Below are 25344 nucleotides of genomic sequence, written 5' to 3' on the forward strand. Positions count from 1 at the left end.
ACTCACACAATTAGAAAACTGATGGAACTACGCTTTTTGATAATTAGAATAGCTTATTCCAGCCTTCACAAGTGCCTGAAAGAGTGTTCATCATGAGCTCATGCTCTTCAATCAGCAGGTGGATTAAAGTGTAATCTTGTCTACAGGTCATTAAATTGAGAAAGCCAGTTTCTCTATTTTTTACATGATCCTCATAAGGTGTATTTTTTTAACCTGTACATGTTTTGCTTTATAAAATGGCTTATATCCGCAATAAAATCCAAATACCTAGTTCCCAAAGCAGTTGGATCATTAATTATTATTTTAAAATTTAGGCATGTAAATTTAGGTATACAGATGTTTAAGTAACTAGGTAACAAGTAATTGACTTACGGTTTACTCCTGCCTGTAGAAATGTCTAACGTTGCTAGGTAATTTTAATTATTTCCACTGGAAAGAGATGGCTTGTTGATGTCACTTAAAAAAGTAGGAATTTAAGAAAATTGTTCTCTTTATTTCATGAGAACATAGGTGGAATCAGAGGTGGTATTCAGCAGGTTCTGACTGGTTCTAGAGAACCGGTAGCGGAAATTCGGAGAATCAGCAAATACAACCTCTAACTGGAGATTTTACAATAACCTTCCCCTGCCACGCCCACCAAGCCATGCCCACAGAACTGGTAGTAAACAAATTTGAATCTCACCACTGGGTGGAATGTGTATATATTATAAACCTTCATCATACATTTTTAACTAGTATAAGAGCAATGAAATTGATCTCTATTCATATTGATACCAATTTTTCAGTATCTCTTTATATAAAATGATGCATGGAATAATACATTTGGTGAAGCCTACTTTGACACTTTCCCTGAGAATCTGATTTTACTTCTTATTATGCCATTGAGCTAATGTGGTATATTGAATTGAAAATTTGAACATATCTGTTAAAAAAGGTTCTTAAACAATTCTTGTACCATATACCCATTTACTGACCATTGACATACACTTTTGTTTTTCTTTACAGTTTAAAAGAATGCTCAATCGAGAGCTAACCCACTTATCTGAAATGAGCCGATCAGGCAATCAAGTCTCTGAATATATATCCAACACATTTTTGGGTAAGCATAATTATAACAACTGGTATTCCTTGTTTTTTTAATTTTGTTTTCACTAGCTTCTACAGGATATCATTATATATACATATACACAGAGAGATACATATATGCATATGTATTTATGTGTATATAATAAAACAGGCATTAATTAATTAAATACAATGTTTGCTTTTATTTTATAATAAAAGTTGGTAAGAGTTGTGGCAAAGAGTTTACCAGATGATCTTTTGCTAACTGACTTAGTATCTAGAGAGGAAATTATCCATTGGCCTACATTATCCATGGGCCTTTGTCAAACCTACAAAACTATTCCCAAAGGACTATGACTAAAAGTCAACACATTTAAAATATTTCAGACTCATTTGATGATGATATTTTCATTAAACCCAAATGAAACCTACATCTGAATGGTTTTCTTATTCCACCCATCTTGCTTTTGCAACTACAAATACATAGGTCCTCTTGCAGGTCCATACATCTTCCAGTTTTTCAAAGGTTTTCCCATAGCTGCTACTGATCAACCTGCTCATTCCTCTGCTTACCCCAGGGTCTTCTTGAATCCAATGTGGATTGTTGTGTCAGCCCGGCTGTCTTGCTAGTTATCTGAGATTGTTCCTGCATCAGCATGAATCATTCCATCAGTCCACCTATTTCCCCAATTGTCCTGAGACATCAGTCTTTACAGAACCTTTGTTCTGACCAAGGCTTCCTGAGACACCAACAAACATACGTTAAGTTCAACTGTTAATTCAACAGCTATGAATTATCATCATTCACAGCCCATAATGAGTCTCAACCAGTTATAAATAGGCCCATGGAAGTCTGCCAATGTTCTTTGGGAGAAGTCTGATAAGAATGCACCTTTATCTTTCTTGAAGTGCTGCCAATGACTAAAGTACCAATTAGTCTTTCAAAACCAAATGGAACACAAATTCACCATGGAGCTTTCAGGTTCCAAACCAACCAGAGCTAACAACAGTGCTTCCTGCAAAGGTTCCTGTCCTTTTGCCCTTCCTTTATATCTTATGGGAGGGGCAATCACCTCCAAGCCTTACTCCCGAATCACCCCTTTTGTCTTAATTGCTCTTGCCTTCTGGCAGCTATGTGCACACGTGCACTGGGTACATGCTCCCCTTGTTCCTCTGCCTCGCTGCTGTCAGATTCTGGAGGCTCTGGATTCAGCACATAACTCCCAGATGACCCTGGCCCCATCTCTGTATCAGATGCAGGACTCTCATCCAAGTCCTCCCCAAACTCCCAAACTGGCCCATGTTCTTCCCCACCACCCGATTCTGCTGCCGTCTCCGCAGGCTGCCGGTGGACCACAACAACCTTCTCCCACTGACTCTAGTTGTCTTGCTGCCCTCCCACTGATTTAACACAACTCCTGCGGCTGTGTCTTGAGTATGTGTCAATACACTGCATACATTTCTTACTTGGTGAGGTCTAGTCAAAAGCATTTTGCCCTACAAAGCAGTTCTATAGATTGGAGCTCCAAACTTTCAAAGAATATCATGAGCATACTTGGGGTAAAATCTGGACTTTAATTTTGCTTGTGGAAGAATGTGCCCATACTCACCAATACTGATCATCATCAGAGGATATTGGTAATGGAACAGGGTACAGGTAATTTAACTAATCTATACCTTTCTGCCTTAAAAAAAGAAAAGACATATGGCCAACGTGGGCCCATCTGATGATGTTTCATGGCATATGAAAGAGTATGGTAGAAGTGAATAGCAAACAGAATGAATTAGGAAAGAAAATGAATGAAGGTTGTCTAATATAGTAGAATGGAATGAATAAATACATTCAGGGAAGTGAAAGTATAGGTTTGATTATACAGTATATTAATTGGTATCATTTAGGTTACGGAATGTCACTATACTACTATATACCATAATATAGTGGTATATTATGCCACAGTGACTGATGATAATGGAAGAATTAGATAAGTTTTTGGAGAAATTAAGCAGCATTCTGAATGAATGCAATCTAGAGAGGAAATTATTCTATTACATGACATGGATAGATGGATGGATGGATAGGAGGAAGAGAGAGTCTAGAAAAAGTGATTGGTTCATTTAAAGACCATAGAGTAAACAAGAATAGTGATAGTTTGATGAGTATCTGAATTGAAACATTTTCATTTGAAATATTGATTTAAACATAAGACTATTAATGCAAATACATAGCAGGGAATATGAATAAAAATCATGATTAATGTAATTATGATTTTTTTTAAAATAGGAAAGGATAGAATAGGTCATTATTTGGTAGTCTCAAAAATAGATCTTGAATAGATGGAGAAGTAGAATCAGACTGGTCACGAAAAATTCATAAAATATGATGACAATAGCAAATAAAGATAATGGAAATTATTATACAGTTAATTTTATTTTAATGATCACTTATTCAGTGACATCTTAACATCCTCATCATCACATGATTACAATCCAGACTTTTAGCAACTGGTTCACAGAACAATTGCACCACTCCAAAGTCACGTAATCACCTTTTGAGACTTTCCTTGCCAGCTTCTTATAAACAAAGTCAATGGAAAAGCTGGCAGGAAAAAAATACAAGTTGTCCTGTAAGTCATTTTATTTATTTAAGAAAATTTACTTGGCATCCAACTCACTCTCAGTGACTCCCACTGCTTTTTCTCTTGAGCTACCCAGCTATGGCGTACGGGAACCTGGGGATCTCATACTCCATAGCACCTGCCTACAGGACATATGCTCAACCACACTCTTGTAGCACATGCATGCCTGACAGCACCATAGCAGCCAGCTGCAAATGCTGGGAAAGATGGACAGACTCAGTTGCATTGGCAATTGACACACTGTTAGAGAGATCAGGTTAGGGACAGATTCTCATGGAAGAAATCTATCTGGTGTCAGGGTTCTAAGTCCCAAGCCTTATTGGAGCATCTTCAGGGCTGCCATCTGGTTGCTAAAAGTCAACACCATTTGATGGTGCATAATCATTATTTAGTGCATTGATAGAAAATAAATAAGTATGGTGATGTTAAACTAGCTGTATTTAAGACAAGCTGAAGTGCATTTATAAATCTGGATAGAGAAATGTTAAGACATGTAAGTGGAAAGATAGTGGGAATAAGGTAGTCTCTTATGAGGAATGTGTCAGTGTTCCAGAAAAAAGTAGCGTCCAACCAAAAACTCCCAAGACAGGTATTTTCTGAAAAGTTCCTTTTATTAGAGTAGGTATACTGGCACATCTGGGAAAACGTGAATCTGAGAGTTCCAGGTTTTCCCTCAGTCATTCAAAAAGACAAAACCAACCCCTTCCCCCATCAGTCCATCACATGGCCCAATCACGTTCCCTCCCAACTTGAGACATCCCTTCAACTATGCCTCTTCCAGGTGCAGGAACAACATGACCTTGACTGACAAGAAGAATGCTATTATGTCTAACTACATACGCTCTACTAAATCCCTCCTCCTAAATTCCCAGGCTCAAGAATATGGCAGCGTGGAAGCTTCTGGTTCTAATATGGCCTGCAAAGTTGATAGAATGGCTGTTTCTTGAATAAAGCAAAAATGGCTGTACATACAAATGTTCTTCTGCCCATTATACTATTGGAAAATAAGAGTGCAGTATTTCATAAAAATAAATGTAATGGAAACAAGATACCTATAAACTACTGTATATACTTAGTGAATTAATAAGATATGAAAATTCAATAGATGTTGAAATGAAGATTGAGGACAAAAGTGAGTGAACCTGGTAATACTGAGAGAATATGTGAAGACAGAATCGCAAAACAAATGAAAAAAAATGAACAGATGGTGAAGTGAACAGAAGTGAAATGTTTAAAGAAAAAAAAAAACCTTAGGAAATGGTATATGGATATGCTGTGATAGAAAGATCTGAATTGATTCTATGAATGGTGTAAATGTTCTAAATATCTGTCTAAATATTCTAATTGGATCCAATCAGCAAAGACATCTGCCTCTCAAGAATATACTCCTGATATAGATTTGTGCTGTTTGGTCAAATAATATTTTCATGTTGTTTATCAGAGTTTTTTAGCCGATGGTTCATTTTATGGAGGGCTTTTGTGTTTAACATAACCTTAGCAACATCGACATAACCCCCCATCCCTCCAATTTTGGTAACAAGTAGCAACTATAATTCACTAATTCCCTGTGCGCTCATGAGCCATCTGGGTATGATTCCAAACATGTGTTGGTTCAGAATGTTCTTGGCAGGAATAAGACAAGATGGGGCTCACCTAAGTTCTTTAGCAAAATATCAGGGAATTTATTAAGTTTGACTTCTGTTTGTATAGCATCAACGAAATTGGCTGCATGCAAGGTTCTGTCTCATAGCAATATATTGCTTCTTTTATTTTCAGTCTAAATATTCTAACATTACTGCTGTGCTGACTTAAAGATGAATAACAAAGCAGAGTCCATATTCAAATTGCTTGCTATTTGAAATATACAATTAGCAAAGGAAAAATAGAAATGGAATTTGGAAAATAGAGGAATAATCTAAAGTTTTATTTGTATGTATTTTTATTAGCTAGTATGATTTTTTTGTAAAGAAAATGTGCAGTAGGACAGACAATCAGCTGCCAATCAAGCCCTTGCCCTCCCTCCCCCTCTCCTTGGCCTTCTCCCATCATCAGCTGATGATCAAACAGAAGTGTTGGAGGAGAGGGGGGAAGATAAGACGGCTGCCTGGGAGAAATAGAACGCAGAAACTAAAAAAGATAATTTTCATGTCTCACTTCTCTCTGCCATAGTCTCTATGATAATTTCTGAAAAATCCCTCAACTGTCAGTAAACGGCTGGGGGAATTTACCAAGTGACAAATAAGTAAATTGATCAAAATTGTTTTCAGTACTTCGCTTTTCATTAGTAAAAATTATTGGAAACAATTATTAAGCAGTATAATATTCAGTGATAAGTATTTGTAGATTGGTAAAATGAGGCAGAAGTATCCAGGATCTTATTGCAGACTAGGCTTCTTCACACCATGAATTGGTGATGACCTCCATCAAAATTATATAATACAACATCCATGACATTAGTGGATTACAGTTAATCAGTTCTAGGGCCTGAGCATTGGCACAAGAAGCTTATCAAGTTGTGCACTATTGCCAAAGTTGCCACTTCTCAGTTCAGTCTCAATACTTCCAGACAATAGTTTGTTGCCAAGATATGTGGGGCAACCAACAATACGTGATGAAGAATGATGCATGATGGAAATGACAGAATTGACTAGAACTTGCCTTATTAATGCTGTTAGTTTTTCTTTCTTGTGAGTCAGATCCAAAATGAAACAAATGTTTTGAAAATCCACCCCTTTCATTATCCAGAGGATTAGATAGAAAACTGGATTTTGTGACCCTTGGCAAGAAAAATTACTAGACAATTTCCAAAAAGCTTTTAAAAATGGAAATGGACTTATCTATAGAAATGAATATATAGAATACATTATGATACTTTTTGTGTGCTTCCTACAGACACCTGGTTAGCTATTATGATAACAGATAACAGATAATCAGAGTTGGAAGGGACCTTGTAGGTCATCTAGTCCAACCTCTGCCCAAGCTGGAGACCCTACACCATTTCTGACAAATGGCAGTCCAATCTCTTTCTTGAAAGTCTCAAGTGATGACACTCCCACAACTTGAGTGGCAAGCTGTTCCATTGGTTGATTGTTCTCACTGTCAGAAAGTTTCTCCTTATTTCCAAGTTAAATCTCTCCTTGTTCAGTTTCCATCCATTATTCCTTGTCTGACCTACAGGCGCTTTAGAAAATAGCTTGACCCCTTTCTCCCTGTGGCAGCCCCTCAAATATTGGAAGACCTCTATCATGTCTCCCCTGATCCTTCTCTTTACTAGACTAGCCAAGCCCAGTTCCTGCAACCGTTCATTGTATGTTTTAGCCTCCAGTCCCCTAATCATCCTGGTTGCTCTTCTCTGTACTTTTTCTAGAGTCTCAACATATTTTTAATAATGTGGTGAACAAAACTGGATGCAGTACTCTAGGTGTGATCTTAGTAAGGCTTTATAGAGTGGTATTAGTACTTCCCTTGATCTTGATTGCATCCCTCTGTTAATACAACTTAGGATTGCATTAGCTTTTTTGGCGGCTGCTGCACACTGCTGGCTCATATTTAGCTGGTTGTCCACTAGGACTCCAAGATCCCTCTCACAGTTACTGCTGTTGAGCCTGGTTTCACCCAGTCTATATGTGTACTTTTGGTTTTTCTTACCTAAGTGTAGGACTTTACTTTTCTCAATATTGAATTTCATTTTGTTAGATATGGCCCAGTGTTCTAGTCTGTCAAGATCCATCTGGAAAAAATACTTCCCTGCCATCTTCTCTGACTGACTGTTTCCTTGATTTTTTTCTTGTTATTTATATGTTGGAAGAAACTTTTTTTTGTTTGTTATCTTTGACTTTTGTTGCAAGTCTTTGTTTGTTCTGAGCCTTTGCTATCCTGACTTTGTCTTTGCAGATTCTGGCTATCTGCTGATATTCTGCCTTAGTTGTATGTCCTTCTTTCCATTTTTTGTACTTGTCCTTTTTTTCTTTCAATTTGCCACAGAGATCTTTGTGCAGCCATGCTGCTTTCTTCTTGGATTTCTTGTTTTTCTTTCTCAGTGGTATTGTGCTGGTCTGGGCTTCTATGATCATACTTTTTAGAGTTTCCCAAGATTCTTGAGTTGTTTTCCTGTTTAGGATTTTCATCCATGGAATCTTTCCCAAGTTCTCTCTGAGTTTATTGAAATCAGCTCTTTTAAAATCCAAGACTCTGGTGTCATTATGTTCTGTTGCTTGTGTTTGTGTTATGTTGAATTCTAGTATGACATGGTCACTCTCACCTAAGGTTCCTGCAGTTTCAACTCCCTCTATCACTTCTTCTCTGTTTGTAAGAATTAAGTCCAGTATGGCTCTCCCTCTAGTTTCACCCTCTACCTTTTGGACAACAAAGTTGTCAGCTAGGTTGGTTAGGAACTTATTTGATTTCTCACTTGGTGCAGAATTAGTTTTCCAATTGATATCAGGATAATTGAAGTCTCCCATTACTATTGTTGTGTGTTTCCTGCATATGTTTGTTAGTTGGCTGGCAAAAAGGACATCTATTTTTTCTGCTTGATTGGGTGGCCTATAATATACACCTATGGCCATGTCATTCTTTTTTTCTTTTATATTGACCCATATGCATTCTAGGTGGTTTTCATCTTTGGTTTCATGCATTTCTTTAGCAATATAGTGGTCCTTTACATACAGTACACCTCCTCTTTTATGGGGTCTTTTTGAATAGTTTGTATCCTTCTACCAGTCTGTTCCAGTCATGGGTTTCATCCCACCAAGTTTCTGTTATTCCAACTATATCATATTTACCTTCATGTATTCGTAGTTCGAGTTCACCCTGTTTGTTCCCCAGACTTTGTGCATTTGTATATAGGCACTTGAGATCTTTATGTCTGACTGTGTTTACTGTCTCCATAACCTGTGTTGTGCCTGCCTGCCCCTACTTTCTTGCCACCTGTTTGATTAATGCACTTGGTATGGCACTCACTATTAAATGCTTGGTTTTGGTTGGCATCAAGGTTGATAATCTTACCTGCACAAACATCTATTTTGCATGCACTGGTATCCTTATTAGTTTTAGGTTGCTGAGGACAGAGATGTTCTGAATCCATTAATTCTCTGTCCCTGCTGTTCAGTTTAAATGTTTATCCAGGAAATCTGTGAATTTAATGCCAAGTAACTCAGTCCCTTTCTTTGATGGATGCAAACCATCTCTTTTGTACAGTTTTTCATTGGACCAGCTGCAGACATCATGACGAATAAAACCAAAGCCTTCCCTTTTACACCACTCCTTTAGCCACACATTAAACTCTGCTACACACTGCCCTTTCCCTTTTTGTTCCTTGTATACCGGTAGAACCTCTGAAAAGATAAGCCTACAGCCCATATTGTTAAGTTCAGAAAGTACATCCTTCTGGGACAGATAGTACGCTATCAAACTCAAAGACTTTTTATTTTTAAAAAAGCGGGACTTTTTTTTAAAATGATAAAAAAAATATCCATGTGCAAGATGGTAGTGATCAAGCTGTCTTTCATATACGGTACTGGAGAAATGTGAAAAACAATACCACAACCTACCTATTTTCTTGATAAAGTCTTATAAAAGATTTTACCCTTCTCTTCTTAATAAAGAAGGCCTTAAAACCTTGCACAAAGTTACCGTTAAGGCTGCTGAATCTGAACAATTCTGGATCATGTTTTATTTTATTTTATTTTAAATTATTGATAGAAATATGTTATTTTCTTTTGAATAGAGCACAATAGGACCCCCTAAATAATTGAATAATTATATCTCTGGGAAAGAAATTGTTTGAGATAAGAAGACGTAACATTTGATCAGCGGTCAGACGAGGAGACCCAAACTCATTGGTAGCCTCACACTGCAATGAACAAGGACATTCAATTTTGCAGCTACTAAAATTGTTGGATGGGCAGGCACAAAAACAGCCGGGAAAGTGATTGAAGCCTGGGAAACAGGCCCCTCACCAGTCAACAGGAGTGCTGATTTACCACCAGCCCATCAAGTACTTAGAAGGTGAGGGCTAGGCAGCACAAGCAAAGGACAGCTAATGACTTAAAAGATGGCCATCAACACATCCCCAATCAACATCTAATAAGCCACTTACAATACAACATGCACTATAAACACAGTCTGCTAGAGAGAAGTGTCCTGAAGATGGGCTCCAGCACGAGTCTGAAAGCTCAGAAGACAAATCCTCTGGTCCTGGTGATTGACCCAGATTAGATGCTGCAACATTATTCTGGGACACGTATATTTGCTTTCATTCGTAAGATTTGCTCACTTTGAATGAAACCTTAGGAAATCCCTTGGAATTCCTTGACCCCTCTAATATTTGCTTTCACATGAATGCATCTGACATCTTGCTTTAAAGCCCTTTCTTTTGATGGTTCTAAACTTTGTTCATATGACTGAAGTTATAAACATCAAAGCATACATGTGAGTCATTATTTTTAGTTTGTGCCGGTTCAAATCTTTTTTTTTTTTTCTGCTCTGTTTTGTTTAATTGGTGATCAGTAAAGGAATAGGAAAGGGCTGGTTGCCTCTGGCTGAAAATTGGTGACATTTTCACTTGTCTGTAGCAATCGGATCAGAATTCTCTGCTTTTTCCAGTAAATGCTAGCCTAATCTAAAAGACTAAAGAAAGGATCTGTGGTAATACATACATGTGGCAATAGACTTTCCCCATTTCTAAACCGAAACATGCATGCAGTTCTTAAATATTTTGTACACGCATCATTTTTTTTTTTTTTTTTTGTTAACATTAATCTAAAGAAAGGGAGAAAAAAGAGTCTCCAAATAAAAAATAGTATTTCATCACATGGTTTTACAGATTTGACATCAAGAATATGATACAATATTATTAAGAAAAAGAATAAGAATTTGAGAAAGAACTGATTGAAGTAGACTATTTTGTTTTCCTGCATTTAGCAATGACCCTTCTATGTGAAGGAAAATTAACATAGATTCCTTATATAATATAAGCTGTTTTGGTTCCATGTTGATAATCTTACAAAACCACCATTGATCTGAGTTGAAGATCTTAAATAGATTTCAGGCACATGGCCAGATTTAATTTCTCTGCCTAATTTGCATAATAGGAACTTTTGGAGAGGGAACCTGAATTATCTCTACCTTATCTAGAAAGTATATATAATGGTGCTGACTGTCAGGAATATTTAGGAGTAATAGTACAGCATGTATGAGACCATTAGATTGGTGGAGAACAATCTAGTGTTAGAGATAGCACAATTGTGTTTGTTGCCATCAATTGTGGCAGTGGAGATTAAGAGCTAGGATAGTTAACTGAGCCTGATTTTCTGTTCAATATGCGTATGCAAAAAATCTTATGTCACAGGATCGGAGAATGCCTTTGTTTACCTTAGATCAACCTAGGATGAGCTCATTAACTCACAGGGAGTTAATAAGCATTAATCACATTGCCTTGTTTGAAGGTACTGCTTGAATGTGTACATTATATCTGCTCAAAAGGAAGGCTATCAAAAACATTGTCTACTCTTTACAGCTAATTGCTATTAATTATTTGAACTGAAACTACAGTATATTTAAACATTTGGGGAGGAGAGAATAAATCAAGTTCAGGAACAAGTTTGAATTTGACTTGCTTGAATAGACTATAGACTTGAATAGACTATAGTTGAAACTTGAATAGACTATAGTTGAAACTAGGTTTCAATGAAACAAATTAAGGTTAGTTGAAAACAAGACAATGATTGTGATCTTTCTTGCAGCATGTTCATAGCAACAATTAGAATTTTTCCAGTTAGATACAGTTTTTGAGGTTATTATCTACAATAGTACTTTGCCTTTTAAATAAATATGATATTGTAGCACCTTTATTATTTATTTTCATTTGTTCATTCATAAAATATATGCCAACTTTTTATGCTCAATCACCTATTATTTCCTATTTTTGTCAGTGTAATTGGAGTAAATCTTGTCCTAGTTATGCTCAATACACTAGCACAAAATTGGGTTACTCATTTTCAGCAGTGTTCCCAAACTAGCAACAAAAAGAGAAGCATCTGTTGACAGATATTGCAAATCTGTTATTTGCGAGATAAATTGTACTGTGAGCCAAATATTCTTGAATTAGTATTTGTAAAAATAATTACCTTATTCATCAACTTATAATTATCACTGCACTTCAGAGACAATCTTGTGATGGGTTAGATTTGAGACATGGGAAATACTGAGGTCGGATCTTTACTCAAACTACAATAATGGGGTAACATCACTCAAGATTTACGAAAGCATAAAATGATATAAACAATTTCCTAAGAATCAGAACTGAAAAGAAATTATTTGGACCTAAGAACCTAATGGCTTCTTGTTTCACTTTTTAGTTCACAATATTCAAGCTGTTTCATATCAATAGCATTAGATTTTGTAGCTGTATGTAAAGTCAATGTTGCTGCACTACTGAGAGAGTAAATGACCAGTGTAAGATTGCTTAAATCTATAAAGTGGTCCTGAACTTAGATTTTCATGCAGTTATTTATTTATTTACTTTTTGCAAGTAACTCATGATGGCAAACATGTCCAATATGCCCTGCTCCTTCTATTGTTCCCACAATAACCTTAACAATAATAAAGTTGGGCTGAAAGGCAGAGTAACTGGCCCAAGAGTACCACCACCCAGCTCTTTTTCATAGCTAAAGCGGAACTAGAAAAAGAACAAGTAGATAGGTCTGATGGTGATTTGCTGTGTTCACTTGCTTCTTTCTTATTTCAAAATTATTTTGAAGCACGTTTTTATGAAAAGCTATGCTGCACTTAATGCTACTTCTTGCGAGGTAGTTGTAATTTACAAATAGATTATAGATGGGTTTTTCCCCCTCTTCTTTAAAAGACAAGCAGCATGAAGTGGAAATGCCATCTCCAACACAGAAAGAAAAAGAGAAAAAGAAACGGCCTATGTCTCAAATCAGTGGAGTAAAAAAGTTGACGCACAGTTCCAGCTTAACAAATTCCAGCATCCCCAAATTTGGAGTCAAAACAGATCAAGAAGATATTCTATCCAAGGTAAGAGTAATGTTGATTTCCAGCTGATTTAGTATCTGCAACTCAGATCCAAATACAGTCACATTACATTCACAAATATTTACATACATTCATATGTCTATATTAATTTATATGTCATGTATATAAAATCTCACACACTGATTTTGTAGAGTCAAATAAAGATTCTGATTCAATTTTTCACTAGCACATTGTGCATCAGAACTGTGTAACTGTAGAAGTCAAATGGATTTTTTTTTTAAATAAAACCACCTATAGAATTTAACAAAAATCCAGGTGCCATGTTTACATCAAAAGAAAGCCAAAAAAAAATAATATATATTTGCAGGAAATTAATTTATTTTGATTATTTTGAAACTTAAAAGCGTATTCTCAAAATATAAGATAAAAGTAAAGTGGTATCATTCCCTGGAATATTTCCTAATGCTCTTTGCTGTATCAGAGCATCAGGGCGATACTGAGGCATTTCAGCACATGCAGTTTGGAGCAACATTTCTACTACTTATTTGAAATCTGAAAAAATAGATTGCTAAGATCTAAAATACAAAGAAAGTCAAAAGCAGATGTTTTGTGCAAACTCTATTGCAAAGCCAGGGTAACAGTTTCTGTTTTTTGTTTGGTTTTATATCAGGAGCTAGAAGATGTAAATAAATGGGGCCTCCAAGTGTTTAAAATAGCCGAATTATCTGGGAACCGTCCTTTGACAGTTGTCATGTATACAATCTTTCAGGTATGTTTAAGGGGAAACAACTTTTTCCTGTTTCTTTTCCAGAAGGCTTTACCTATACTGAATAAATAGTTACTTCTCTCTGTGACTGCAGGAACGGGATTTGCTGAAAACATTTAAAATTCTACCAGACATGTTAATAACCTACTTGATGACGCTGGAGGACCATTATCATGCAGATGTGGCATATCACAACAATATACATGCTGCTGATGTTGTACAATCAACACATGTGCTTTTGTCAACCCCAGCTTTGGAGGTAAGTCCGCAATATCTGGGTGAAATTAAAAAAAACATACTTTCATGTCTCTCAATACTCTAAGGTAGCTTGCCAAATGATTAGTTACTGAGAAAATAACTTTAATTTGAAGTTACCAACATTTGAACTTTATTATAAAAACATTTTGTAAATTGGACTTTAATTCCCTCCCCACCAGAAAAAAATAGATTCAAACTTAAAAGGGAGGACCAATGCAGTTCTCTTTCACTTAAAACACTTTTTTCCATTAGTCATTCTTCTTTATTCCACTATCTTATTCCTAAATATTTCCTCTTTCTTTCTTTTAGGCTGTTTTCACAGACTTGGAGATTCTAGCTGCTATTTTTGCCAGTGCAATACATGATGTTGACCATCCTGGGGTTTCAAACCAATTTCTTATCAATACAAGTAAGTTAGTTTATTTCTGGCTCCACTGATTATCTATATACTTGCGATTCCTTGGACAAGCAACAAAGAGGAGGTGTTTTTTTTTAAGGTGGTTTTCGATATGTAGAGTTTCTGCGTACATCATATGGTCAGTCATCAAAAGTATATTTCTAGTCCAGTGTCCCTTTGTCACAATGAGAAATTGAGGAATGGGTTTTCCTGTTCATTCAGTCAACTGGAGATTCAAGGTCTTTCCATTGTTGCTTGTCTAAGGATTTCACGCATCTGGGAAATCTAAGACAGTTTTCCTCTGATAGAGGTCCCTGAATGCTACTTATTCCTCTAGGTCAATGTTTCTCAACTTTGGTAACTCTTAAGATGGGTGTGGTGACTGGAATTCTGGGAGTTGAATCCCACAAATCTTGCTGAGCTTGAAAATCACTGCTCTATATTTTTTTCTTGGGTTTTCTGGCCCATTTGGAATCTCTATACTATTAAAACTCTTGATGTCACGACCTTTACCTGAGTGAAGTAGTGAATCATAGAGAACAATTTTTGAACAAAAGTATCTTACATGAGCTAACTTACATAATGCGTCCAAAATCAGGACACAGTATTTCCCAAGAGAATGAAATTAAGGGAAGTTGTGGCTGCTTCACTACTGCTATACTGCTGGGCTGTTACTGCAATCATACAATCATCCTGTTCAAATTCTGCTACAGTTTCCCAGCCAGTCTCGCAATCCATCATTCCTTCCACCATCTACTAGCAAGAAATTGATTAATTGTGTAGCTCTTAAGGAAACAAGTTCCTGAAGAAAGACATCGTTATTTTTATTGCTTTATGTGCCCCCTGCTGTGGCACACAACATGCACATGTATCTATATTCCATTCAGGAGAATCCACCACTATGTATGTATATTCATAGTGGTCCATTCTTTTATGTTTCTTAACAAACGTGTAAAGTAGGTGGGAAAAGTCACCAAGTGAGCTGCTATGCCTGAGGTGGAATAGAAACTGACTCTCTCTGGTGTCGAACAAATAAATTAGCTACTATGTACCTCAGTCCTTGCCCATCTTGTTTTCAACTGCTTCTTACTATGAAACTGAGTGTAGCCTGATCCCTCCTTTAGCCACTGGCGATCGGGTAGATCAATTCAGCCCTAACCTTAGGTCACACTGTTCTGAGGTAAGAATGGCAATGTAGAATATTGTAAAATAAATATAATCAACATAATTATGCAAGTTAGAAATAGACAGGGAACATCATGTTGAAGAGATGATACCAAACATCACTGTGACATGGCACCAAGTGCGATAGATAAAGAAACAGATGATGAAAGGGCTGTATTTCTGTAGAATAAAAGTACAGAATGAGGAAACAAGAAATAAAAAGGAGGAAAATGAAGATCAACTTTGGAATGTTTGGCAGACACTAATTACTGCAAGAGTTCCTCAATATGACTACATCTGCTTTCAACATCAACATTTCAACAGAGAAACAGCAAGGCAAAATGCACAACTTGCACAATGTAACATTTCTACTGATGTTGGTACCATGGCCAAAGTCTGCCCTCACTGTCATAAATTCCTATTCCTTGGGGGGAAAAAAACCAGCTTCTGCAATATGAAGGGAAAGGGTCAGGATAGGCAATTTGCAACCTCTGACCTAATGATCTTCTCATTTTATATAGCAGTGGTGAACCTATTGCAAACAGGTTCAGGAAGAACATGAGATAATACAACTGCCTCTTCCAAAGACACCCTTTGGTGCCAAAAAAAGTCATTTGAATGAGGAATGGATAGAATCCTGTGTTTACTCAAGGGAAAATCCACCATTATATCATTACTGAGCCAGAGGGGAGAACACATTCTGCCCTGGACTTCTTTTCCCCTCCCCCATCCAGCTCAGGACTGCACAGTCTCTTCCTCCAGGCCTCTTTCTGGAAAAGCTCTGTGTCATCAAAACTCTTCCCACAACCATTTCTTCATATGCAGATTCTATCACAAAGCTGATGCTACTCAGTTTCCCACAGACTCCTTGATTCAAGTGAACTCTCTGGATTGCTATTACATAACATGGAGTTGAAGATCTGCCATCGTTTTAATGAGAAACTTGGATCTTCTAAAGCTTTGCAAAAGGAACACATGCGATGATGAAAGGACTCCACAGGCATCTCACTGTAGCAAATACAAACTTTTGGTGCATTCAAAAGTGACATTGTCACGATTCCAAGAATTGCAGTCAATTTATCAAAAGGTGAAGTTGTCCCTCTTTAGCATACACAATTCCCAATGCAGTCATGCTTTCCTCTCACTATATATAAAGCAGAAAGAAGGAGAAAAGGAGAATGTGCTGATTAATCTGGAAAAACCAGTATTCCAGCATGGTCGGCTGTATGTCACTTTAAGCCAAGGAAAAGGAAATATAAACCACTATTCTTAAAGAATGGCAGATCAATAACAAATAATGTTATCTAAAACGGGGTCCCCAACCTGTGGGCCATGGGCCATTACCCGGCCGCAGCCTATTTGCAAAATGCCAATGACTATCTGCCAATGACTTGCTTCTCTGCAAGGAATATAAATCCTTCCATTCACTACTATCCAGTCAGAGCCAAAGAAGCTTTTTGAATGAGAAGTGAAACGTCTTCAAACAAAAACCAGAAAGTCCAGTTGCCTCTTGAAAAGGGACCTTTGGGGCAAGTATGACCTGGATGACTGAGAATCTCCATAGACACGTTAGCAGAATGTTAATATTCAGCTACATTCAAGTCATCATCAATGTGTGTTTGTGTTTATTTTCATGGTCTTGATGTGCACTGAAGATGGTGTTTGATTTTGTTGTACGAAGTGCAATGACAATAAACTAAACTAAGCAAACTACCAACAAATGATTAAGGAATCATACCATACAGAGGGAGGGATGAAGATCTCTGTTCCATTTGCCATTGATAGGCATGCCTCCAAGTCTTTGGGAAAATTCCATTATTTGATTACAAAATTATTGAGCATTTAATGTGCTATAGAAGGGAAGCTTTTGCTGAAACATTGGTTCATCATCAGACCTAATTTGCTCTTATTTTGTTGCCATTATAATCTTTAAACCATTTCTAGAAACTGGGGAGAGAATTGGAATTGGAGGAAAGTCTGTTGTCAGATTTGATTTGCAATTAGCCATAGTGGTGGTTTTTTTTCCTAATGCAGTTGGATGTTTTGGATGCCCTAATAATGTTAAGACCCAAAAATATAACATCTGTAACAAACAAACAAAAATGCAAATGTTATTAACAGTGCTGTATTTGGATTTTCTTGCAGACTCTGAACTTGCCTTGATGTATAATGATTCATCGGTCCTGGAAAACCATCATCTGGCTGTTGGATTCAAATTATTGCAGGAGGAGAATTGTGACATTTTCCAGAACTTGACAAAAAAGCAGAAGCAATCATTGAGAAAGATGGTCATTGACATTGTGAGTTGTTTTTATTTATTCATTATTTGTTTGTTTATGGTTTTTAATGTATTTATTTTTAATGATCAATTTCATATTACTTTCATTTTTCTGCTCTTCTTATAGCTCAAATGCAAAATGATGTACCAGATAATTTTTTGTGGGGGGGAGGGAATAATTTAAAATAGGTCTTATATCTGATTTATGCAAGTTATGTTTCCATAAGATCTGTTTATTGATTAGGATATTTTTACTAACCCTCTTTATTTTCCTTACCAAGCTGTAATAGCTTTTAAAACAGAAGCAATTATTGTGACCTTTATCTTTTGTTTCTCTTCCAAGGTGCTTGCCACAGACATGTCTAAGCATATGAATCTGTTGGCTGATTTGAAAACAATGGTTGAAACCAAGAAAGTAACTAGCTCTGGAGTTCTACTTCTTGATAACTATTCAGACAGGATTCAGGTAAGATCCACTGCGTTTTAAACAAATTATCTTCTTTCTTCACCTCATTACATTCAGATGACCTGTGTGTTTGGACTGTTTGGACTGACCATCATACCTTTTGCCAAAAAAATTTCCGAGTTATGGCTGCTTGTAGGGCATTCTTCCTTGATGAGGTGCCTCATCTTACAATGGTACTTCACTCTTCCCTGACTCTTCATTTAGTGATGCTAATCTACATTGACTGGTCAGTTTGTTCTGCTAACCACAGCCTTTTCAACTTGCAGAAACACTGCTACAAGTGAAGCAGCGCAGACCACCTCAATACCCATATCTATTAGTAGAAAAACAGAAAAATATGTTTTTTTTCAGCCAGAGCCTACATATAAACTGTCAAGAGATTAGGTGCAATCCACTATGTCCCCACTGTATTTCGTTGCCCAAATCTTTACACTAATGGGTATATACACAAGTAGAAGTGTCTGAAGATTCAATCCGTTGCTTTGGTTGGCTAGTTGGTTGGATGGTTTTGTTCACTGAAATGTTTCTTAATCCACAAAGTTCTACTTATCAGTGAAGGGTTGGAATTACTTTAAATGTTCATGCATTTTATCAAAATTTTAAAATTCATTTTCATTCTTAAATTCTTAAATTATTTTTAACATTTCCATATGAAGCGGTACCCACCTCTGCACTTTGGCTTTCAAAATTTCATTCAGACCTAATTTAGACTATTCTGTCAGCGTCTGAAGTTTTTTTCTTGCTCTTGAGGGTGGCTAACAGGCTTGATTAATTCCCACATATCTTCATAACTGATCAGTCTTGCACTTACAACATTTTTGGCCTTTTAATATAGGCAAAGCTATAGATGTGAGATAATTGGTAGCTATTACTGTCAGTGTGAAAAACGCACAACATATCATCCTGCTGGTGTTCAGAATAAACCTTGCACTCCATGTATTTTCAAGATTTCTGTTTTCTCACCCACTAAATGTGCAAATGGAAAAAGAGCTTTGTCTCCAGTAGAATAACACCACAAGTTTTCTCAATATTTTTTTTCCTGTTTAATTTAGGTTCTACAAAATATGGTACACTGCGCAGATCTAAGCAACCCAACAAAGCCACTCCAGTTATATCGCCAATGGACAGATAGAATAATGGAAGAGTTCTTTCGTCAGGGAGATCGAGAAAGAGAAAGAGGCATGGAAATAAGTCCCATGTGTGATAAACACAACGCATCTGTAGAAAAATCACAGGTAATCATTTAATTGAAGGATGAAAAAATCAATATAGATGATTTAGAGAATCCTGTAAGCTTTTCAAGGAAATAGGCAAAAACTCTTGATTGATGTCAGCCATTCAGCATAGTTGAGATCAGGTAACTGATTCTATAGGAAGACAAGAACTATATTATATTAAAAAGGCTATACTAATAGAATCTTGCAAGAGTGATTGGACTTTATCTCCGCTCCCTCTCATATCTCAGCGAATCAGAGAGGAGTCTACCTGAGTTCCTTCCCAATACTATCTCATTTCCCATGATTTAAGGAATATTTCTTTGCTTGTAACGTGGTTCTTGTTTATTTCCTTCAAGGTCATCTTTACACAAATGGTTGATATAATGCTAAAGCCTACAAAATAATGAAAGATTAATTTGAAGTTTTCATTTAAAAAGAAAAATAATATAGAAAAGAACTAAATAAAAAAGATAGCTTCTTGTGAAGTTAATTCTAATAAATAATGTGATAAACTTAATTCCTTCCTTCCTTAGAATAACATCTGTCCTTAATTCTACATTGCAACAGGTGGGCTTTATAGACTACATTGTTCACCCTCTCTGGGAGACCTGGGCAGACCTTGTCCACCCAGATGCCCAAGACATCTTAGATACATTGGAGGACAATCGCGAATGGTACCAGAGCACAATCCCTCAGAGTCCTTCTCCTGCACCGGATGACCAAGAGGAGGGTAGACAAGGACAAACTGAAAAATTTCAGTTTGAACTAACCTTGGAAGAAGATGGTGAATCAGACACAGAGAAGGACAGTGGAAGTCAAGTGGAAGAAGATACCAGCTGCAGTGACTCCAAGACACTTTGCACCCAAGACTCAGAGTCCACAGAAATTCCACTTGATGAGCAAGTGGGAGAAGGGGTGGTAGAAGAGGAGGAAGAGGAGAATCAGTCAGAACCTTGTGTGCTAGAAGAACGGTCTCCTGACACGTAACAGTATGCTAAGTGCATAGCTCTCTATACTCTCTCCTTTTCTGTTTTTAAAAGCTGAAAATGGTTTCCAAAGTGCATATCATATGGCACAACCATGATCATGCCTCACTGTCATCTGCCAGAGTTGTTTGTTGATCAAAAACTTAGTTCGGCACTCAGGATTAGTGTGACCAGAATTGTTCATCTCCATGGCACCAGAGAATGAAGGAAAACATCTGCAAAGAACAGTTGAATTAAGAGTTCAATTTGGCTGACATGATGAGAGACTGACAGTACTCACAGCTGTTTTTCAAAAGGAGTAAAGGCTGGTCCAAAGCTAACGTGAGTGTGTGTGTGAGATTATATGTGTGTTTTGTATTAGGTTTTAATTTCATGAGGAGGCAATTAGTAACATACGATTAATGATTAACACCAGAATCTAAAGAAAGTGACCAGCAAATGAATCAAGTTGTCTTGTGGAAAATAAATGTATTCAAATATTCGGGATACAACATGAATCAGTAGGAAGATGAAGCTGTGGAAATCACATACTTTTCTAATTTCAAGTCTTCCTGACACATGACTGAAAAAGGTGCAGCTTAATGGTTGCACTGAAGTCTGCATTTTGTATCATATGTAAAACAGAAATCTTTTTGTAGAGTTTACTTTTATTATTAAATGTGTTGGGTTATTATATTTAAAAGAATGCAGCACCCTCTGAATTTCATCTGCCAGTGGCTTTTTCTTCCTCCCTCTTCTCCTATCCCCAAAAAAGAGTAACTTGCAAGTTTTCAGTACATGTATATGCTACACTGGATAAATTTTATATTTGTTTGCACTTAGATTTTCATAGCAATTCCTTCAACTGTTATAAAATAGCCTTTTGTTTTATAGACCAATGATACATATATGATGCTCTGTTAATTCTCTCTCACCCACCTATCTACCCAGTCTCTTATTGTAGGAAAACACTTTGTTTTCTGTCTTTTTTCTTTGTAAATGTCCAAAATCAGCAATATATTATCTGCTATGAGCTCTTTGGCCTCCCAGATAGCTTAGTCCTGCAGATCCAAGGTTTATGGTTGTGGGTTAATTTCCCTCAACCAAAACAATTATTTTTGAAATCTAGTGGAACACTAGAGTAGCAGTTCCCCAACATTTGGGTTGTAACAATTGAGGGGTGGCAGGAATTTGGACCATTAGGATTCAATCTTCCTATAGTAGATGCATTGGGGTTCAGAAGGTTGAAGTGAATGACAAATCATAGCGCAAGGAAACTTGACAATGCTCTAAAACAAAATTATTGGATACTCATAGTATGAATAAATTTGGATCTGAGGTTTTCAGATCTATGGCCAGTATAAGTGTGACTTTCCTGTTATATATATACAAATGTTTTACTTGCTAACTGAATATTTCCTTTTCCATGAGACAGATTGGTGGAGTGAACAGTAGCATTGTAGTAGTTGTTTGCCCCAATGACTTACTAGACCAACAAATAAATACTTTGGTTGGGGGAATGTGGACAACTGTTATTGCACAGTACTTCAGATTGCAGTTGGGCAAACAGGTCAGGAATAAACTGTTTCTAAGGAATTTTTTGTTACATCAAAAACTTTTTGAGAGGGTTTGTGCTGTTGTGAGGAAAAAAAAGCACTGCAGAGCAAACTGTAGACTGCCATCCATTGTAGAATGATATGCCATTATGGCTGTTAATTAAAACGGGATTTGCATATCTAATTTTAAATTTGGCTGTAGAATACAGCTGTAATAATCTATAGAAAATCTATGCACAGTAGCAGACATTAATGCAGATTGATGTCTGTGAGGATTGAAATGGGCCATTCCTCACCCAACCTGTGCTGCCTTTCTCTTGCCAGATGCATTAGTGGGCACATATTCATGCTGCTTTATCAACATGGTACAGTTCCTTGACCACATAAATCCTCTATCTTTAACCTACATTTGCATAAAACAGCTCCTCACCGTATGGAAAAGCTTTGCACAGAGTTATTGTAATCCCAGTATCGAAGCAACTATGTTGGACTGGGTTTGAATCAGGAGTCTTTGTTTTGCTGCAATGAAAAGAAAAATAGGATTGGATTGGATCGAGCCTAAATTAATAAGGCTTTAGTCTCATTGTAATCAATGGAACTATTCCTCCATTTATTTAGAATTAAGACTTGTTTTGTATATCAAGTTCTTACGATAAGCATTGACTAATGAGGATTTTTGAAAACTGTTTTAATATGTTGACTCTTTCTTAGTTCTTAATGCCTTTTGTTAAAAAAAAAATACCAACTAGGGAAATGAATGGAAGAATGTCATCAAATTGCTGTTAGTATAAATTCATGGCCTCTCCTTCACTACTTTGACATTTGTACAGTCCCCAAGAGTGCCTGGAATTTTAATGAAAAAAAAAAAGCAATATAAATTCCAAAAATCTAAGTGGACATAGAAGGGTATTTTTTCTGCACTAATAGTTTAATCAATAAGGTGGAGTGCTCTCTGGCTTGAGCCAGCAAATTCTGAGGAAAGAACTGTTAAATACATAAATACCTTAGCTTTTTAACAAGATTTCCCAAATATTAATTTCAAGGAAGTTTCATACATTGCTGGATCTTGTTAGAGTGCACACTATAAGATTAAACTTTCAAAGAAAATGGGAGTCTGTATTGTGTATTGTGTAAAAATACACCCATACACATGGACAATCAAATGACAGAAAGCATAATAATTTTTAGAGCCAGGGATTGAATGCACTGTACAATCTTTTCTGTTTTGTTTTGTTCTTATTTTGCCTGAAGTGTGTGAAAGCACACACATGGCTGAAAAAAATATTAAAAGGTGACTTTACATGTGCTCTCTGTTTTTGCCACAAGTAAAATGCAAAGCATTGGTACAGTTTTGAAAAGGAGGGTGGGAGAATGGGGAAAAGGTGAGAGGAATATGAGTTTGCATTTATACTTTAGCTTGCAAGTTACTGTTCTTGGTAATGTTGTGTCTGTTCCTTTTGATTTCTGATTTCATGTCATTGTTTCAAAAAAATGTGATCAGATAATATAGGTAGAACAAATCACATTCAAAAGCTTTTTTTAAAAAAACTTGAGAATGAAATGAATTTTACAACATCGTCATTTATTTTACAATGCATTTATTTATTTTTTATTTGTGCCATGCATATTTTTTTTCTCACCAAATGACCTTACTTGTAATAAGTCTTGTTTGTCTCTGTTTACAGCTATGTATTTATTGTAATGTATATAATGTAATGTTAATTGTAAATTATAAGTTCTTATTATAACATCATCCTTGCCGGGATGGTGTTGTTATATTTGGAAACTCTTGGTGAGAGAATTATTATTGTGTATACATCCCCTTGTACATTTTTTCCCGTTGTGTAATATATCCTATATCACCTTAGAGTTTGTTTATGGAAGAGTTGAGAAAAATGATAAAATACATAGATATATAAATTAAAAGCTGCAGGTCTTTGGTCCCAGGGCTGTGCCTTAACTTTAAACAATTTTTTTCTTCTGTTTTGCTGCATTTGGAAGAAAGGTCGTAGCAAACATGGGCTGGGCGTATCTCTAATATGCTTTTTTATAAAGAGACTCCAGTTCTGTCCCATATAGGAATGTTCTCTTTTCCACTATCTAGGATCCACTGAAGCTGAGTTTCGGGGAGAAGGTTTCTTTTTTTAAAAAAAGGGTAAGATGGCAAGAGACTGTGCAACTGATACTGCCATCTTGACTCTTTTTGAGACACCATGTGGATGCCCCTGCCAGCCTCTGACCTCCTTTTGGATAAATGCCTTCTCTCTAATGGAATATACATTCCCCTTCAAAGCATTTCTTGAGGGATTCTTTACCTTTCTTAGAGAAAGTAAAGGAGAAAAAAATGCTACCGACACTTAATCAACAAGAATGAGCACTAATTAATGGCAGCTACTGCTCTCAACCCCACTGAAACAAGACAGTCACTTTCTGTCCATACCAAGGCAATTCTTATAGGCAGATTATACCCATTATCTTTAATACAGTGGCTCTCCAGATTAGACCTGTATTGATATTGCGCTGTAAAACAGGACCTATTCCCTCCAGTAAGGCTTTCAGGCAGCCAAAGCTTACTTCTGTATGAATGAATGTGCAGAAGAACGTCTGTAGCTTTTCTACATCATTGAAACACTACCGTTCATTGTAGACAAAATCATCAATGGCCTGAAATACGTCTCGCTGCTGCTCTTGGACATGAAGCTTCGTAGTTCAGATACCTCATCTCCATTCCACCCGTGCCCAGCCCATGTAGCATGTGATTGCTTGGTGAAAGGAGAGATTCTTTTTCAAGAAAAACAGAGCCGCCTCCTTGACACAAACTGTAGATTTTAGCAGCCCTGGCCCAAAGGAATACGATTGCTTTTGTTTTACACAATATAAAAGGGACACTATTACAACAGAATTCCTGAACAATATTTTTGTTGTTTTCAATTGGTTTTGTTTCCTTTGGGTATGTCTTTAGAATGACAGAGAATGCGAACATTGCAAATAATTCAATGGTTTCTTAGCCTCTCTTACAGCCTATGGAATAGTACTGTATGTCAGATACCTTCATATGAAATTTTTATATGCAATGGAAATAAAAGCATGGGTTGATTCTGCCTAGGTAATTTCATTTGACTATTTTTTTTTTTTTTTGGCATGTCAATTTATCTTAACACAATGATTGTCTCATAAATGAAAAGGTTGGTCTAAAAAACAAGGTGAAATGAAGAATGGGAATTGGATGATGTTATGATTGGATGTACAAACAATTGTGGAGGGAACTCATTTGAAGTAAATAGGAGTAAAAGGAGTTAAATCCAACCACCTCTTACTAAGTGAAAAAAAACTGCTACAGAGCAAAAAATTAAAAACAAATGTTTTCTATGTTACCTTATCCGTAAGAACCTTGAACAGGTTTCAAGAAATGTATGGGAATGGTAAATTAGCAAAATTAGTTGTCCTACAGTCTGTGCAACTCTGAATCTATTCTATTATTTCTAATGTGCCTGTAGATAATACACAGAATCTAAAATTGGAGAGGTGATAGATAGATAGATAGATAGATAGATAGATAGATAGATAGATAGATAGATA

At 36.5% G+C, this 25344-nt stretch overlaps 1 protein-coding gene across 9 annotated transcripts in view; it reads left to right on the forward strand.

Annotated features, from left to right (window-relative positions):
• The window catches only part of PDE4D (phosphodiesterase 4D), a 700504-nt gene extending 675624 nt beyond the window's left edge, over window positions 1-24880 (forward strand). For all 9 annotated transcript variants that reach the window (XM_087958384.1, XM_087958385.1, XM_087958383.1 and 6 more), the window contains 9 exons: window positions 1006-1099; window positions 12568-12740; window positions 13369-13467; window positions 13559-13723; window positions 14032-14131; window positions 17429-17583; window positions 17905-18027; window positions 19080-19262; window positions 19812-24880. In XM_087958384.1, the coding sequence (XP_087814510.1) occupies window positions 1006-1099; window positions 12568-12740; window positions 13369-13467; window positions 13559-13723; window positions 14032-14131; window positions 17429-17583; window positions 17905-18027; window positions 19080-19262; window positions 19812-20231 (1512 nt within the window). In that variant the 3' untranslated portion in view covers window positions 20232-24880. The remainder of the gene's footprint in view (window positions 1-1005; window positions 1100-12567; window positions 12741-13368; window positions 13468-13558; window positions 13724-14031; window positions 14132-17428; window positions 17584-17904; window positions 18028-19079; window positions 19263-19811) is intronic.
• The last annotated feature ends 464 nt before the right edge of the window (window positions 24881-25344 follow it).

Source organism: Notechis scutatus, chromosome 2, assembly GCF_049901735.1.
Source record: "Notechis scutatus isolate UNSWTSFEM ecotype Mainland chromosome 2, rNotScu1.2, whole genome shotgun sequence".
NCBI classification, from domain to species: Eukaryota; Metazoa; Chordata; class Lepidosauria; order Squamata; family Elapidae; genus Notechis; species Notechis scutatus.